The 16147-nt window shown below is 42.9% G+C and overlaps 1 protein-coding gene across 7 annotated transcripts in view; it reads right to left on the reverse strand.

The window, feature by feature from the left end:
- GIT2 (GIT ArfGAP 2) overlaps positions 1-15882 on the reverse strand; it is an 88430-nt gene extending 72548 nt beyond the window's left edge. For 5 of the 7 annotated variants that reach the window (XM_088467883.1, XM_088467877.1, XM_088467880.1 and 2 more), the window contains exons 1-3: positions 15640-15779; positions 9780-9913; positions 1380-1492 (exon numbers count right to left, since the gene is read on the reverse strand). In XM_088467883.1, coding sequence (XP_088324009.1) covers positions 1380-1492; positions 9780-9913; positions 15640-15691 — 299 coding nt within the window. In that variant the 5' untranslated portion in view covers positions 15692-15779. Of the gene's footprint in view, positions 1-1379; positions 1493-9779; positions 9914-15639 lie in introns of all 7 variants that reach the window. The other 2 variants (XM_088467882.1, XM_088467881.1) reach the window with 1 other exon arrangement.
- Positions 15883-16147: the final 265 nt, after the last annotated feature.

Genomic DNA, 16147 nt, shown 5'->3' on the forward strand with positions numbered 1-16147 from the left:
ATGAACAGTGATACATCTAATGGGTCAGACATCTCTGGCCTTAAAAAGGAGGAACACACACACTAATTCTGACCTTTTTTTCTCCGTCTCATGTTTTCAGAATTACAATTTGTGGAAATGTGCAAAATAATCACGGACCCAGCCAAGTAAGGGTGGGTACACACTAGGACGAACAGCAATGATGCAGATGGTTGGTACACACTAGACTATTTAACGAACAACAGAACAGCCACACACGCGATATTGTTTGATTGACTGTGCAGTACTGTCAATCAAATGATCTTGTATGTTGTCCACAGGAGTGCGCAATTTAGTGTACACACTAGACTATTTGTCTTTTCAATATGACAAATCGTCCAGATAGCGTCCTAATGTGTACCCACCCAATGTCACCTGTGCATGATTAAAGAAATCCTGAAAACGTCAGCTGTTGCGTGGGCAGAATGAGGACTGAAGTTCAGAAACAATAATTTAAAGTGATAAAGGAACTACCCATTGAGAAATTAATTCAAGTCAGAGTGAGAGGAGCCCAGATAATTCATTTATAAAGAAATTTGCCTGGACAGAGGGAGAGAGGCCGAAAGACACTGGGAGAATCCCCAAGGTAAGGAAAACATACTTCGGAGGCCCTGAACATTATATTTGCTGTCTGCAACTAAGTAATGTTCTGGAGTATGATTTCAAGGTCACATGGTCTGGCTTTCAATTTTTTTCTCCATCTGTAATAATTATACCACCCCTGTCTCACCTTAAAGTATTAAGAGGGCTATTTATAAAGATTTATTTTCCATAAAATTTTATATACATTTCTTCATAAAATTATGTAGAAACTGCTGTTTCTGCATAATTTTACATATTCTCACTATGTACTAACAGCCTAATGCAAAAGGCTAATTAAGCCCCGCAGTCCTCATTGCAATTAATGGGGACTATGGTCTGAGCCCCTATGTACCAAGTTTTGGCCTGTTGGTTAACCCCATCCTCATATGGCTTAAACTGCTTTATGCCTATGGAGGCATTCTCGTAGCAGAGGGATCTTCCGATCTTTCTCCCACAGCCTCTGGTTGGCTCTGGAATCTGACACTGTGCGCAAGCACAGTTATTAAACTTGTATGTGAAAAGACCCTACTATATAAAAACCAATAGAGACTGAAAATGTACTAGTTTCAATTGATTTTTGCTTGCAAATAAAACATAGAAAAAGTCTTCAAGCACATTTAAAACAAGGAAACATGAAAGGAGTACATTCCAAGAGCGTGCTGCAGACAAGAGATATTGTGAAATTATCCTGCAACATGTTACAATCTGCAGAAAATAGACATGACAAAAACTTATACAGTTGCACAACAAAAAGCAGGTAATTGCCTTTGGAGACTTACTGCACTTTATCCTGAGGATTGGCTTTTCTCTTTCCACTCAGTATTGATGCAGGATCCAGCAATGAATGCTCCCATATTGAATTTGCCCCATTGCTATATAATGTTTGAACCATCTAAACATCAAAGTAAAAATAAGTATTTTAAAATATAACATGATTCTTTACTCTAGTAAAACAATGGTGTCATTTTTGAACAAGCATTTTGTTATCATTGTCTTTGTTGCATAAAGCAGATATTTTGTCAGCACTTTCCAAATAATATTGGTGCTGGATCTCTACCTCCATCTGACTTTGTTTGTGCGAGAACTGCTGGCGGAGTGAGTTAGAAGTGTGTGCATGGTCAGAATAACCTAATGCCTCAACCAGTTTCGAGGATAGTCAACTCAACTGCATTAAACACATGGAAACTCAACATACAAACTATGGTTGCATCTGTTGTATACACTGCGCATAGCTTATTTGATAGTGGAGGACAGCTTCAACATCAGCTGTCCTCATCAGGAAATTCATAGCATTCTTTAAATGAGAAGTATGCACTGTAATATTCTTTGCCACCTATATCTATCAGAAAATGAAATTATTTAAAAAATTCTTTGGAAAATATACATATATTTTTTAACCTAATGTGTTTGAGATTTGTTGTGTTTTATCCTCAAAAATACATTTTCCAATTACATTACAATATTTACACAGGTCTACTGTGTGTGGAAATGAAGATGATGATGCTAAAATCTGAATGAAAATCCCTTTTCAACTACCGCAATTAACAGGGTTATTGCCGGATCTACCAAGGCCGCGGTTCATTGGAAAAGGGTCCCAAAAACATAACTTGGGTCCAGCAACCCGGGAATCCAATCAGAGTAGCAACCATGGGATGAACCCAGGTTACAGCATGGGGAGATCAGCATATCCCAATGCTTGGAGATGATGTCATCTCCAAACCCGGCATAAAAGATTTCCAGTGCACACTGGTGCAGTACGAATGGCACAGCCGCAGTGTGAAAGGGGTCTGTCCCAAGTCTGACTCCGTTTGATAGCCTTGGTCGGACCAGGGATTTTGTTGGAAAAGGGGTACAAATCTACCTAGACATTGTAAAATGACAGGTGTTTTGTGTAGCCTTGGAGCAACGGCGTGGTGCAGGGTGTGCTGTGCTCATGGGCCCCTGGGTCCAGGGGGCCCACACCGCACACCCTGCACCTATAGCGTCTTATACTTACCTGTCCGTAGTGTTGCTCTGCAGCGCCGAACCGGCGCAGCAAAATTCACTGGTAAAATGGCAGCAGCCATTTTCCCGGTGACTCGCGCATGCCACTGACCTTGGAAAAACAGTGCAGGCGCCATTTTCCCAGAGGCCCACACATGCGTAGTGGAATCTACTGCCAGTGCTGCGCCGCGGGACCACCGGAGAGAGGAGGTGGCCCACACAGAGTATGCACACGGACCCCCTCCTCTCTTGAAACGCTGCTGCCTTGGAGGATTTCCAATAAATATTTAGAATTCTTGAATCAGAAAATAACTTCAAACTACAAGAGAGGCACTCTTTAAAGTACATATTATTCCTAAAATGTTACTTTTATTTTGTTGATTAAAATATGTAATTACCAATCGTTTACAAAAAAATTATAAAGGAAAAGATCAACGATCAAACACTAATATATCCCATTTCATTGAACCAAAATTCAAATGCTCGCATATAGGGTTGGGTATGAAATACCAGCAGTCGGGATGCCTACTGTCAAAATGCCGACAGCGACATCCCGATGTTTGTAATCCCGACAAGGGTCAGGCAAGTATACTAACCCTCCCCCCTTCTCCCCCTAACCCTCCATTCTTGCACCCTAACCCTCCCCGTTAGTGCCTAAACCTAACAGTCCCCCTTTGGTGCCTAACCCTAACCCTTCCCCCCCCTCCGCGGCTCACAGCTATGGTGTACATTCGATCGGGATGGAGTCTGTCGAGATTCCGGCGTCGGCATTTAGATAGAAATCCTGACTCCTATGTCTATATTTAGTCCCGGGTCGGGGTTCCGACGTCAGGGTTTCAACGCCCGGCATCCCATCCGCCGGCATACTCACTACATCCCCACATATGGATAGGAAACTATCCTATAATATGTACAGTTGTGACCAATAACTGGGATTTTTTTATAGTTATAAATTAGTAGATGGAAACCAAAACAATTTTAGTCCATCTTAATTATAAAAATAGGCAAATAATAGTATATTGTATCTCAGCAATCTTATTTTACAATAGTTTAATACTCTTGGAGATTGCTTATTAAAAGCACCTTATGTATATTGTACCAATTTTTGTTAAATCTAGGAGAAAAGTCAGTTATTTCCCACAACTGTACATATTATAGGATAATTCCATATCCATATGTGAACATTTGAATTGTGGCTCAATGAAATGAGATATACAGGGAGTTCAGAAAGTCCCTCCGCAGAGACACTCCAAAATTCAAACAGGGGAGCCACACCCGCCGGGCCAACATATTTCACTGCGGTTAAACATTGAGCAATGTAATTAACAGAACAATCCCTCGGTCCGTCATTACCTGCAACGTCGCCGCATGCGACCGCGGGAGCATGGAAACGTCTGTTCACACTATGTGATCCGCTCGATCTATTGCTCCGATCCGCATCGGAACAATAGATCGTTCAATGGATTGCAGTGTGTACCCGGCTTTAGCACACAGTCACTGCAGAGGCACTTTCCAAACTCACTGTATAAGTTTTTGATTAGATTCCTCTTTTTTTAATTGAAGCATATGCATCAATATTACAATAGATAGAAAGGTATATTGTACGCCATGTGATAAGGTTTTTGATTAATCTTTTCATTTATAATTTTTTGTAGGAGACTAGTAATTACATATTGTAATCAACCAAATAAAAGTAACATTTTATGAATAAATTATAATTTAAAGAGTGCCCCACTAAAGAGTCTTCTTTTATTTTCTCCTTTGAACTTATTGGTACAATACATTTGACTGTGGGTGCACCACCAACTAAAGCAGAATGTTATGTACCCAATATAGGGACTAAATATCCACTTATTGTTGTTTTATATAAATCTTCTCTTGATCTAATAAAGATCTTGTGCAGAATCATCCAACTTTTTGCTTACTATCAAAAAATAACTTAGTCATATTTACTTATGGGTCTTCACACCTGGTCTATATTCCTTTTACCCAGTACCTTAATGTGGTAAGTACAGAGTTAATGATACAACCAATAATCCACCATGAACCTACCAAGGGAAAGAAACTGAAAACCACTAACAATAATTAATTGTTAAATGTTGTGGATGAGAAACTCCATATACTCATGCAAAGGCTTAACTATTGACCATATAGGGTTTATGACAAATAACTCCCCTACCGAAAAAGCTTTCGTGTCTTAACTAATTAAAAAGTGATATAGAAATGTCACATTTTATTAAGTAGAGCAGTGGTTCCCAAAATTTATTGAATTACGGCACCCTAGAGTAGCAGCAATTTTTTTTTCACACCATCACTAGGCCAAATGGTGAGAAACTCATTAAATGAAGTAAATAGTGCTTAGGTCATCCTTGTGGTCAGCTATGTGGTGGTGGACAGGGTTGCACTTCTGTTTGTCCATATAATTTAGGATTTGCAGCCACCAGCACTAGTTTTGCTAATGCTTAAATAACTTTATTTGGTCCTGAACCACCAACCTGTGGGCCCCCCCTCCTCCTCCTGATAGTAGTCAGGATTTCAACGCCTATTTTTAGTCCCGGGTCGGGCTTACAACTTCGGGATTCTGGCGGCCGACATCCAGGCCGCCATAATATGACTATGTCCCGTAGAGAGAGTGCTGACTTTTTTTTTTATTATTTACAGCTCCAATTCAGATAATTATAACAGAACCAATGTGGGTTATATTTGCATGATTAGACTCCCTAGAGAAAATATTACTGTAATGTAAAAGTCTATAAACTCCTTATAATAATGCAGAAATGTATTTAGCTCACTGCTAGGAGCTAGAGACAGAAATCTACATAAAGCCTTGTCAGAGTCCATGTACTTGTTGAAAAATACATTGAATTAACACAGACTCTGGTAGTGGGTGATTCAAATAAGGTTTATAGTATAAAGAGACCCACAAGAAAAATTCAATATAACGTTAACAGGTCTATAATAATTAACTTATCTAACCATGTCTGGAGGTTTGCTTGAGTCCCTCGGAGTCCCAAGGCAGAATAATGCCAGGAAAAGCTGTTCTTTAGGAGACACTAGGTTAAGATCATGCCCTGGTGCAGAGGGGTGAAAAATAAATGCAGTGTTCTCCCCAGGCAAGAAACAGCTACTGCCTAACACTCCCCCCCCCCCAAAAAAAAAAACCACCCCAATGTGCCGCCTCCTGTCGCCCGGTCACCCTCAACATGTCCTTGTTGCCACGGACACGGATGTGATGCCAAGCTACGCCGATATCACATGTTCTTCACATTGTAGGCTCCACGTCCGCCGGCAATAAGGACATGTTAGTGAGGATTCCGGGTGACGGGATGTGGTGCATTGGGGCGTGGGGGGGGAGCCTGGGTTGCCCATCACAGTGCAGGGGCGGTGTCAGGCTGGAGGGCAGAGATCCCTCCCTCTGTATATAAACACGGGCACACTGTTCAGACGGGAACAGTTGCCTGAGCATATTAAACTAATCCTGAGTCCACTCCTTGTCTGTTTAGGTAGGAGTTTAAAACAAAATCTGTGGGGTCAGTATCTGGAAGCCTGCAACTGGGGACAGTATCTGTGGAGCCTGCAAGTGGGGACAGTATTTGTGGAGCTGTATAAAAAAAAATAATAATAATTCTGTAGTGCTTGTATCGGGGAGCTGTATAAAAAATTAATTCTATGGTGCCAGCACAAAATAACCTGATGCTGATTTCACTAGAGGGACCAGATCCTACAGACTTTACTTATGAAAAAGCTGCAAATGACTGGGCCTCTAAGAAGAAGAGGAGAATATATAAAATGTTGTTATCTCAAGTTTAAATCATTATAAGGTCAGTGTTTAAAACATTTTATTATTGTGAAGGCCCCCCCACCCGGCTGAAATTTTTTCTGGGGAGACCACTGAAATGGATCTGAAAGCCAGCTCCAAAGTCTAGTCCTGTGTAATTAATGTAAACATCGACCTAGTAAGCCCTCTTTAGCTACACCTAGATGATGGGAATATAGCCCAGGAATTTGTGTACATAATACCTGACCTATAAATAGATAGGGATTTTTGGATTTAAGGTTTCAGAACATTTTGTTGAAATCATCAACATTTACTTTAGAATTTGACCAAGGATGCTCACATGCATTATTTTAAAAGTCTTTATTTTTTTTACATTTCTTTTATGTTCTCTTTATTTTGCTGGGATTTTTCATGTTTGTAAAAATCAAATAACAGGAGAGAATATACAATTGTTTACAGGAATATATTAAAAAGTTATGTATTATAAAGATTTACCGCTCCATCTCCCAACAAACTTTACAAAAACTCTTACAAATGAATTTCGATTTTCAATTACGTACACACTCCCTGAAATGGGAGTTACGCTAACCAACTCTTATGTCTACTGTATAAGGCTAACTACCCCCGCCCCCTTATTTACCATCCTCCAGGTATGTGTAATCAGATGTTTTCCAGTTGAACTCTGGCTCTGCAGGTATCAGTCCCCTGTGTTGCTCAAACCCAGTCCACTACTTCTCATTGTCTTCTCTACCTTTATCGCTTCCATTATTCTCCCTTATCCTCTCCTTCATTCCCACTCCGGTCACATGCTCATTCACTTTCCTCATTCCCTACCTCTCAACCTGAAATTTTACCAGTAGGCGCCTGACTCCCCGCAGCGGCAGTTCACTCCTGAGCTCCGGCGTCCACTCCCCCCCCAATGGGCACTATGGGAGACACGTCATTCCCATCATTACGAGGAGCGGCGGACACCGGAGCTCACCCAGCAGGCACTAAGGGAGAGATGTCATTACGTTTCTCCCATAGTTCCGAGGAGCAGGGCTTAAGGTTGGTTGGTGTGTTTGTGTGTGTGACACTATTGCAGGGGGCTTACTACTGGGGGCACTTTTACAAAGGGCACTACTTGGGGGTATTCCTTGACAAAGGGACAGGCGTGTCCCATAACGTTGGTGGATACTTCAAATAGGATTTAATACAAATTTATTGCTATAACAAAATCTCTGAGTGCCGCCGCTTGTTTGTGCCGGTAGTGAGGGAGTGTGACATATATATATATATTATATGTTACATGCTTATGACCAAGCACCCATTTCAGCATCAAGTTTGAGTGTGCTATACTTGATCATTGTGGGGGTACATGAAGTCTGGTGGGTCTTCTGCGCACATATCCAATTGAAGCGAAGGAACGCTGCACTGACCTGCTGGATATGCATCATGTACTTTCTGCATTGAATGTGGATGTGATTTCAGCCAGTGTCGCTTGTCTGTTACCATGGACAATTCTGGCTAGATGCCACTGGTCACGATCATTAAGCACTCGTGGTCGGCCACTACGCTGTCCACGGTGGGTGGTAATGCCTTCCATGAGGTATGAGGTACAGTGTACACACGTGACACTGTAGATCGAGGATGTAAAATGTCCGCACAACTCCGGAAATGGAATCAATGCATTTGTTCTCTACCTTCCTCAGAATGCAAATTATTCTGAGCAAGGTAGAGAACACATGCATGGATTATCATTGAGACACAAAACACACCCCTGAGGAAGTCAATCTAGACGAAACGCGTTTGGTGTATATGCTGGATGGATTGGGAGTTACTGCTGTCAGGAGCTCACAAGGGTGAGACAGCAAGTAGATACCATCTTATCCCTAAGAGTGGCCTAAAACTGCATGAACTGTGTGTCACAAAAGATTATTTTAAGCATATATTTTATACAATAAAAACTATTGGGATCACCTTTTCAGAGAAGCACATGATGATTTTGTTGGGTGTATCTAGTGTAAGGGTCTTGTTTGAGGATTCAAAAGTTGAAACCATATCCCTTCAGCCCTCCATCTGGAGTTTAAAGAAGTTACCCAGACTGCACTACTAAGGTTTATTTGGTACATATGAAATATTTACATTGAACTATACTTGAACTCATTTCAATAGTTACCTGGGTGCCCCTTTGGAATGAGAGTATATGTTTTTTTTATTTGGATCCTGAGCTGACAAAAGATCATCCAAGAGGAGCAGCAAAGTTTATAACCTTTTTACGTTTTTTATAAAATTGTTTGTTTGATTACATTAGCGCAGGAGAAAGATTTGTTTGGAATAAGTTATTAATTACACTAGTACGTCATCTGGAATCTGTATTTTTGCTCCTTCCTTTTTTATGCATCTTCATTAAGCCAATGTGACTGCATCCCACAACAATATTAACATTACAATATAAGACTGTCCATCTCAACTTAAATATTTGATATGGGGAGATGAAAGACCTCTTTATTTCTTAAGGACAACAATTACATTCAGCTACATCATTATATAGCTAATATGCTTCCACAATTTGGTGTTTTATTGTATAGTAATTAAAGCACTATATGTAACTGACGGTGAGGGTGAAGACTTATTGCTTAGAAACCCTCAGCATAGGACCCTCATGCTGAGAGCCCATTTCAAATTTTGGTGTACAGGTATACATTGCCGTCTGTTTTAATGCTCATTTTTATATCTTATGTGGTGTTCAGTGTCATGTTTGATGTATGTATATAAGGACTGTGGTCCCTTTTCCACCTTTCCCTTTTCTTCTGTACCCCCTTTTATTTTGTTTCTTCATTCAAAATTCAATAAAACCTATCGAGAAAAAATTATATAATTGAATTACTCCCAACCAAGGCCGGGCCCCCCATATTGTATAACCACTCCACAATATTAAAAAAATTCCCAATGCATTGTGGGTGGATTATCACCCATTAATATGATGTGATGGCCTTGTTGAAAGGAAATAAGGTGTATGCAAGAATGAAAAAAAGAATGGCAGTCTACTGAAAAGTGAGCACTGCAAGCGCTGTTATATTCTTAACATTTATATAAAATAAGATCTAAAAAAAGAAAATTCCATATTGCATCATTTGTAAGGAAAATAAAGATTAACCATTGAAAATATTAATGAGAAGAACAAAAAATAGACCTAATATAAAGTACTCATAGCTCAAGACCTCGTATATATAAAACACAAATGGAATCTGTTACAGCAAACTTATAAAGTCTAGAACACCTGAACAGTCGGATATAAAAAGCATAATTAGAAGAGCGATTCCAATAAGGTCCCATAATACAGAAACATCTCCTATATTTCTAAAACATACATGGCCATCACGACTGGGGGTGACTAGACCATAGAATTGCTCTGTAACCAAGCTTGTCCCATTACCTGCAGTAGGGTGGGGGGCCACGGCGTGTGTTTTAGATGCCTCACTTGTGAGATGTGACGCCCCAGGCTTCGGTGTACACTACAGCATTCATCGCATATCAAGACACCTCTGTTAATAGATGCCCAACGAGGATCTGTAAATTAAAACATTACAAGCTAGTACATCATTTAATTTACCTTAAATGTCTTAAATTAAACTCGAAAAGGGAAAAAGTATGTAGCCATAAAAGATCTACGAATTGAGATCAAGAAACAACATCATATCTATTACTGTATTATTGTTATTATTATCCTTTATTTATATGGCGCCACAAGGGTTCCGCAATGCCTTACAAAGTACATAAACAAATAAGCAAACACAAAAACAGCGACTTACAGTAAAAAAAACAATGCAGGACAAGGATATAGTTTATATACATTGCTGCAATTGCAGTCATAACACGCAAAAATAAGCAGCAGGACGTCAGCTACCAAGTGTTTAGGTGCCCTTGTGGGGAGTTTGGAGTAGATGATTGTAAGAGTGAGGGAAGTAGCAGCACATGCAGGAAGAGGGCCCTGGTCATTCTAAAGGGGAGAGGCAGACAGACATGGGTGACAGATGGGGTAGACAAGAAGCAGCAGGTTAGGATGAGGGCTGAAAGGCTTTGATAGCACGTTTGAAGATTTGTAGAGAGGTGGAGAGTGATAGGGAGGGGGAGAGAGTTCCAGAGGTAGGGAGCAGCACAGACAAATTCTTGGGAGGCGGGAGTGGGAGGAAGTAATCAGTAGGCAAGAGAGGTGGCATGCATTTGTTGAGTGAAGTTGGCGGGTAGGAGTGCGAGATGAGTTTAGAGATGTAAATGGGAGAGGATTGGATGAGGGCTTTGTAAGTGAGTGTAAGAATCTTGCATTAGGTTCTGAAGGGGAGCCAGTGTAGGGCTTGTAGGAAAGGGGAGGCACATGTAGAACGTTTGGAGAAGAAGATGAGTTGAGCAGCAGCATTGAGGACAGATTGGAGTGGAGAGAGGTGGGAGTCAGAGAGGCCAGATAAGAGGAGGTTACAATAGTCCAATCTGGAGATGACCAGTGAGTGTATGAGGGCCTTAGTTGCATCCAGAGTGAGAAAGGGTCTGATCCCGGGAATATTTTTGAGATGGAAGCGGCAGGCCTGTGAGAGGTACTGATTGTGTGGTTTGAAGGAAAGGGAGGAGTCAAGGATAACTCCAAGACAGCGCACTTGGGTGCTAGAGGAGATAGTTGTGCCGTTAATAGATAATTAAATTGTGGAAAGCGAGATTATACAGGAGGGTGGGAAGATTATCAGATCAGTCTAAGACATGTTAAGTTTAAGAAAACGCTGGGACATCCAGGAAGAGGTAGAGGAGAGGCAGTTGGAGATACGGATGAGGAGAGAGGGGGAGAGGTCAGGGGAGGAAAGGAAGATCTTAGTATCATCAGCATAGAGAGGATATTGGAGGCCAAAAGAGCTGATGAGTTCACCTAAAGAAGATGTATAGAGTGAAAATAGGAGAGGTCCAAGAACAGAACCTTGGGGAACACCTACAGTTAGTGGAAACGGGTGGGAAGAGGAGACATGAGAGGAGACAGAGAAGGAGCTGTCAGAGAGGTAGGAGAACAGCCAGGAAAGGGTAGTATCGACTAGACCAAGGGAGTGAAGGATCTGCATGAGGAGAGGGTGGTCCACAGTGTGAAAAGCAGCAGAGAGGTCAAGGAGAATGGGCAGAGAGTAGTGGCCCTTGGATTTGGCAGTAAGGAGGTCATTGCTGACTTTTGTAAGTGCAGTTTCAGGGGAGTGGAGAGACTGAAGTGGGTCAAGCAGGGAGTGGGAGGAAAGGAAAGTAGTAAGGTGGTTGTAGACAATATGCTCAAGGAGCTTGGAGGCAAAAGGGAGGAGAGAGATGGGTCAGTAGTTAAGAGTATTAGGATCAAGAATAGTTTTTTTTAAGCATGGGGGAGACAAGGGCATGCTTGAATGCAGAAGGGACAGTGCCTGATGAGAGGGAGATTAAGGAGAGGGGCAAGATTGGAGCAGGCAGGAGAAGAGAGGTAGTGGAAGAGACCGGATGGGATAGAGTCAAGGGGGAAGGTGGAAGGAGGACCGAATGAGGGCTATGACTTCCTCTCCTGAAGCAGGGGAGAAAGATGTCAGAGTAGGTGAGATGGAAGGGGAGAAATTATCAGGGAAGGGAGGGAGTGGAGTGCTGGGGGTTTGGTGTTACATGATGTCCTGACGTATGGATTACATTTTAGATGTAAAGTAGGTGGAAAAGTCAAGGGCAGAGAGTGTGGAGGGGGGGGGGGTGAGATGGGGGTGGACAGTAACAAAGCTTTTTTATTATTGTTTTTAAAGCTTATTGGCTTGAAAAGTACACATCAGATGCGACGACGCCAGGCTGGGCTTTCCCCTATATGGTCACATATGAAGCGACCAGTGAGAAATGCAAAGTAAGCAGCTGCCATAACACAATCTTCCAGAAGCCGCCAATCTAAGATGGATCTCCTGGATCCTTCGCACCATTGGAAAGGTAGTTTACATCGTTTACGGGGGTTTACCTCAAATACTAAGTATCCCTGGTATGTATTAAGGAGGGAACACAGAAGATACCTGCTGTGATCCCTCCATTACCAATATCCGGAATGCGATGCATTCCATATATTGGCCTCCGCAGCCAAAGCCATCTGAAGATGACATTAGCCGCTGTAGCCTATGGCTACACTGCGCACTATTAGCTGGCAGAGGGATCCATCAGAACCCTCTCCCCGACTATGGCAGTTGTGCATGTGCAGTCCACGGGATTGTGCATGCGCAGCATCCCCTGCAATGGCCAGCAGCTCTCCAGAGACATCGCAGGGACGAGCTCCTTTCGGAGCACATGTCCCGGATGATACATCCGGTCGATAGGGTCGCTTTTTGCAATGCGATCATGGGCGTTACTGGCATGCCCTGATTGCACTGCAAAAGTGATCATTGAATAATAGGCCCCATAGTGTCTTGTGTTGTCCTATCCCTACCACTGCCTGGGACTACCTTTCTGTCCCCCAGGATCCACAGCCAGGGACTGCCTTCCTGTCCCCCAGGATCCAGAGACAGGGACTGCCTTTCTGTCACTCAGAACACAGTGCTTGGGTATGTCTGTCACCTCCAATCCACTGCTGGAAGCTGCCAGTCTGTGCTAAGCTGATTAGAATGTAAGGATAGTACTAACCAGAGGATTGCCCGTATAATAAACAAGCACCATTTTAATACATTGATGGCACTTTCATAGAGCAAATTAAATAATCAATTTTTACATGAAGATTTAGAGGTCTATGGAGAGAGATAAAGTGAACAGAGAATGTACCAACCAATCAACTCCTGTCATTTTTCAAACAGGTCTATTTACTAAGTCTTGGATGGAGATAAAGGCCCTGATTCAGACCCGCTCGCTGCCGGAGGCAGCTCGCAGGTCTGAAGAGCGTTTCTTTTTTTTTTTCAGTGCGGCCTCCTGGCTGCTCGCTAAGCTGTGAGTGACCACCCAGAGCTTTAGCGAGCAGCCAGGTGATGGTCGCGACCATCGCGGCTTGCGATGAGACCCTTGTGGTTGGGTCTCTCGTCTGCCGCAAGCCCCAGTGAGCTTCCGGCTCCAATAGAGCCGGAAGCTCACCACTGACAACACTCGTGATGTCAGTGGAGCCGCCCCCCAAACAGCAGGCGTTACTTCGGGAACGCCTCCGTTTGGCCAGCCACCCACCCCCCGACCCGCCTACCAAATGGGACGAGCTGTCGATCACCATTGACAGCTGTCCCTTTTGGATGCGAGCGCCGGAGCGAGTGATTTCTCTCTCGCTCGCGCCTGCACACTGCCCGGCCATCAACCCGCTTGCGAGCGGGTCTGAATCAGGCCCAAAGTACCATCCAACCAGCTACTGAAATATTTAAAAAACAGCCTCTGACATGGCAGTTAGGAGTTGACTGGTTGGTACTTTATCTACAGTACGTCCACTTTCTCTCTCTCCAAGGCTTAGTACATAGACCCTTTAATCCTTTAAAAATATTTTCATTTTGAATTTAGATCCACATTATACTTGAGTATATCTGAACAACTATTCTACCTTATTTATGGCTTTTAAAAACACAATATACACAAAAGCATAAAAAAAAAAGCTTCAAGAAAACTCGTTGGATCAGTATGGATGTGTAGGCTTGAAGATAATACAAATAGTTTCATACCAATGTGGCTATCACTAACTATTCCAATTATCTATGTGGGAATGGTTCACTCTTTCCTTTGTAATGTTGAGTCAATGATAATAATGAAGTGAAAGACTAAGCTTACAATCTCAATAAAAAGAAATAAAATCAACTCAAACTATGAACTTCTGGTAAATAGGTTTAGTGAAATAGCTAATGAATGTCAAATGATTGCTTCATAATGAGATACTGGCAGGAATTGTTCAATACACATAGGAAACTGATGCCTGATAGTACTAAGGCACTGTGCATATCTACTATAGAAAAAGTAAAGATTTATAGTTGGTACCAGCTGTAACGCAGAAAATGTGCACGTGTGCTAACTTGAAAATGTTTCCAAAAACAGAGCACTAATTTCATGCACCCATTAAACTGAAAAACTTCTGCAATCCTCTTCCTGTCTTGACCAACAATAAATTGCATACACCAACTGACACAAAACAGCTGAAATCAAACATTATCTTGAGAACACTACACGCTTGCAAACGACAGTGTGTTTTGCACCTAATGCTCCTGATTAATTCTGAATGCAAAACAATCCTAAAATGGGCATATTTGTTGTCTAATGTTGTAAGAAGACTAGAAAGAAAATAAGCTGTATTAAAACAGGAAGACAGGATGCAGCTATCTCGCAAAGATTTCTGTTACACGCTAACCAGCCATTTACATGCATCCTTTCTCAGCAGGGAGTGCATGTCATATGTACAATTATTAGCTTCAAAGGAAAGATGATTTCTCAAAGTACAAACTAGAAATCCATATTGCAAATATTTACAGAGCAGTATTTATATGCAATACCTTCTTTATAATGTCACTTTCAATATGAAGTCAATTGTCACCTGGGTTTTAGCTGGTAGTATATGAAAGGAGCATTGTATTTACACTACAATGGGCTAACAAAGTAAATATACTCCACCAAATGAGAAAAATATTATAGATTTGTGTCTTTGTAACTACTGCACTTTACAGCACAAGCTGGGTTTTGCGACTTGTTGTTACCCAGGTGTATAATCCTACAGTTTCATAGCTAGCACTTGTCATCTGATGCATCAGTCCCAGTAATGTGACAAGTAATTGTGCAGCCAGCCCCATACCCATTACATATACATCACTACAATCTGGACTGTACGCCTATTACTGTCCCAGCCTGAGGGGCATTTTCAGGGTCAGGGCTGTTGACCCGGACAGTAAGTGTCGTATGACACAACATACATAGGACATACAGATACTAGCGTTACACAGGACACTGTACAATCACTGCACCCACTACTAGCAGCCTCATCACACAAGGCAGGCAAAGGCCAGGACACTATAGTATATACATGAGCAGTCCAGTGCCTAGTGTCACCAATAGAGAGACGGGTACATGCCCAGTATACATGGGTGACCCCACCCTGAGAGCAGACAGCCCTAATGAACAGGGTCACTCAGCCTTATGTACCCGCAAACTGTGACACCGGCCTCCCATAATAACCACCGCCCAGACATACATCATCCCTCTCCCCTCCCCCGCCAGTGCCGAGATCCTCTCCTGCTGCCCGCCAGCTAACAGAGCAGCAAAAAGTGGGATGCCCGAGCGGATGCCCCCCTCCTCCTGCCTCCCCAGCCAGGTGACAGCTGCCCGCTTACCCTGCACGCTGCAGTCCGCGCACACCTCCGGGCTCTTCAGCCGCTTCGACATGACGGCGATAACCGAGGGGCCTGGGCCCTGTGAGGAGCAAGGCGATGAACGGGGCGGTGTACGCTTACACCGCCACACGCTACGGTCCCGGGACACAAAGCCAAGGGGCTCCTGATTGACGGCTGTAGGGAAACCACTGAGCGGCGCTGCACAGACCGGGGCTGGTGGGCAAACCACGCCCACAAACTTTAGTCCGCCCCCTTACACCCGGCGCACGTGCCCGCAGACGGGGTCCCTGGCCTGGCACGCGCGCCCTATTCCATCCGGAGTGTGTGCTGCTGCTGCTGCTGCTTTTGTCACTGTCAAGTCTGTCATCATGTACTGACAGTTTAAATAACTATCTTATCCACACACATGGGAGTACCGCCGTCATCACCACAAAGGGCAGGGGAGAGGATGAGCTCCTGTGTGAGAAACACAGCGTGATAAAGCAGCTGATCCGATGGATTGGTGCGA

This window comes from Taudactylus pleione, unplaced genomic scaffold, assembly GCF_031769625.1.
Source record: "Taudactylus pleione unplaced genomic scaffold, aTauple2 ptg000078l, whole genome shotgun sequence".
Taxonomy (NCBI): domain Eukaryota; kingdom Metazoa; phylum Chordata; class Amphibia; order Anura; family Myobatrachidae; genus Taudactylus; species Taudactylus pleione.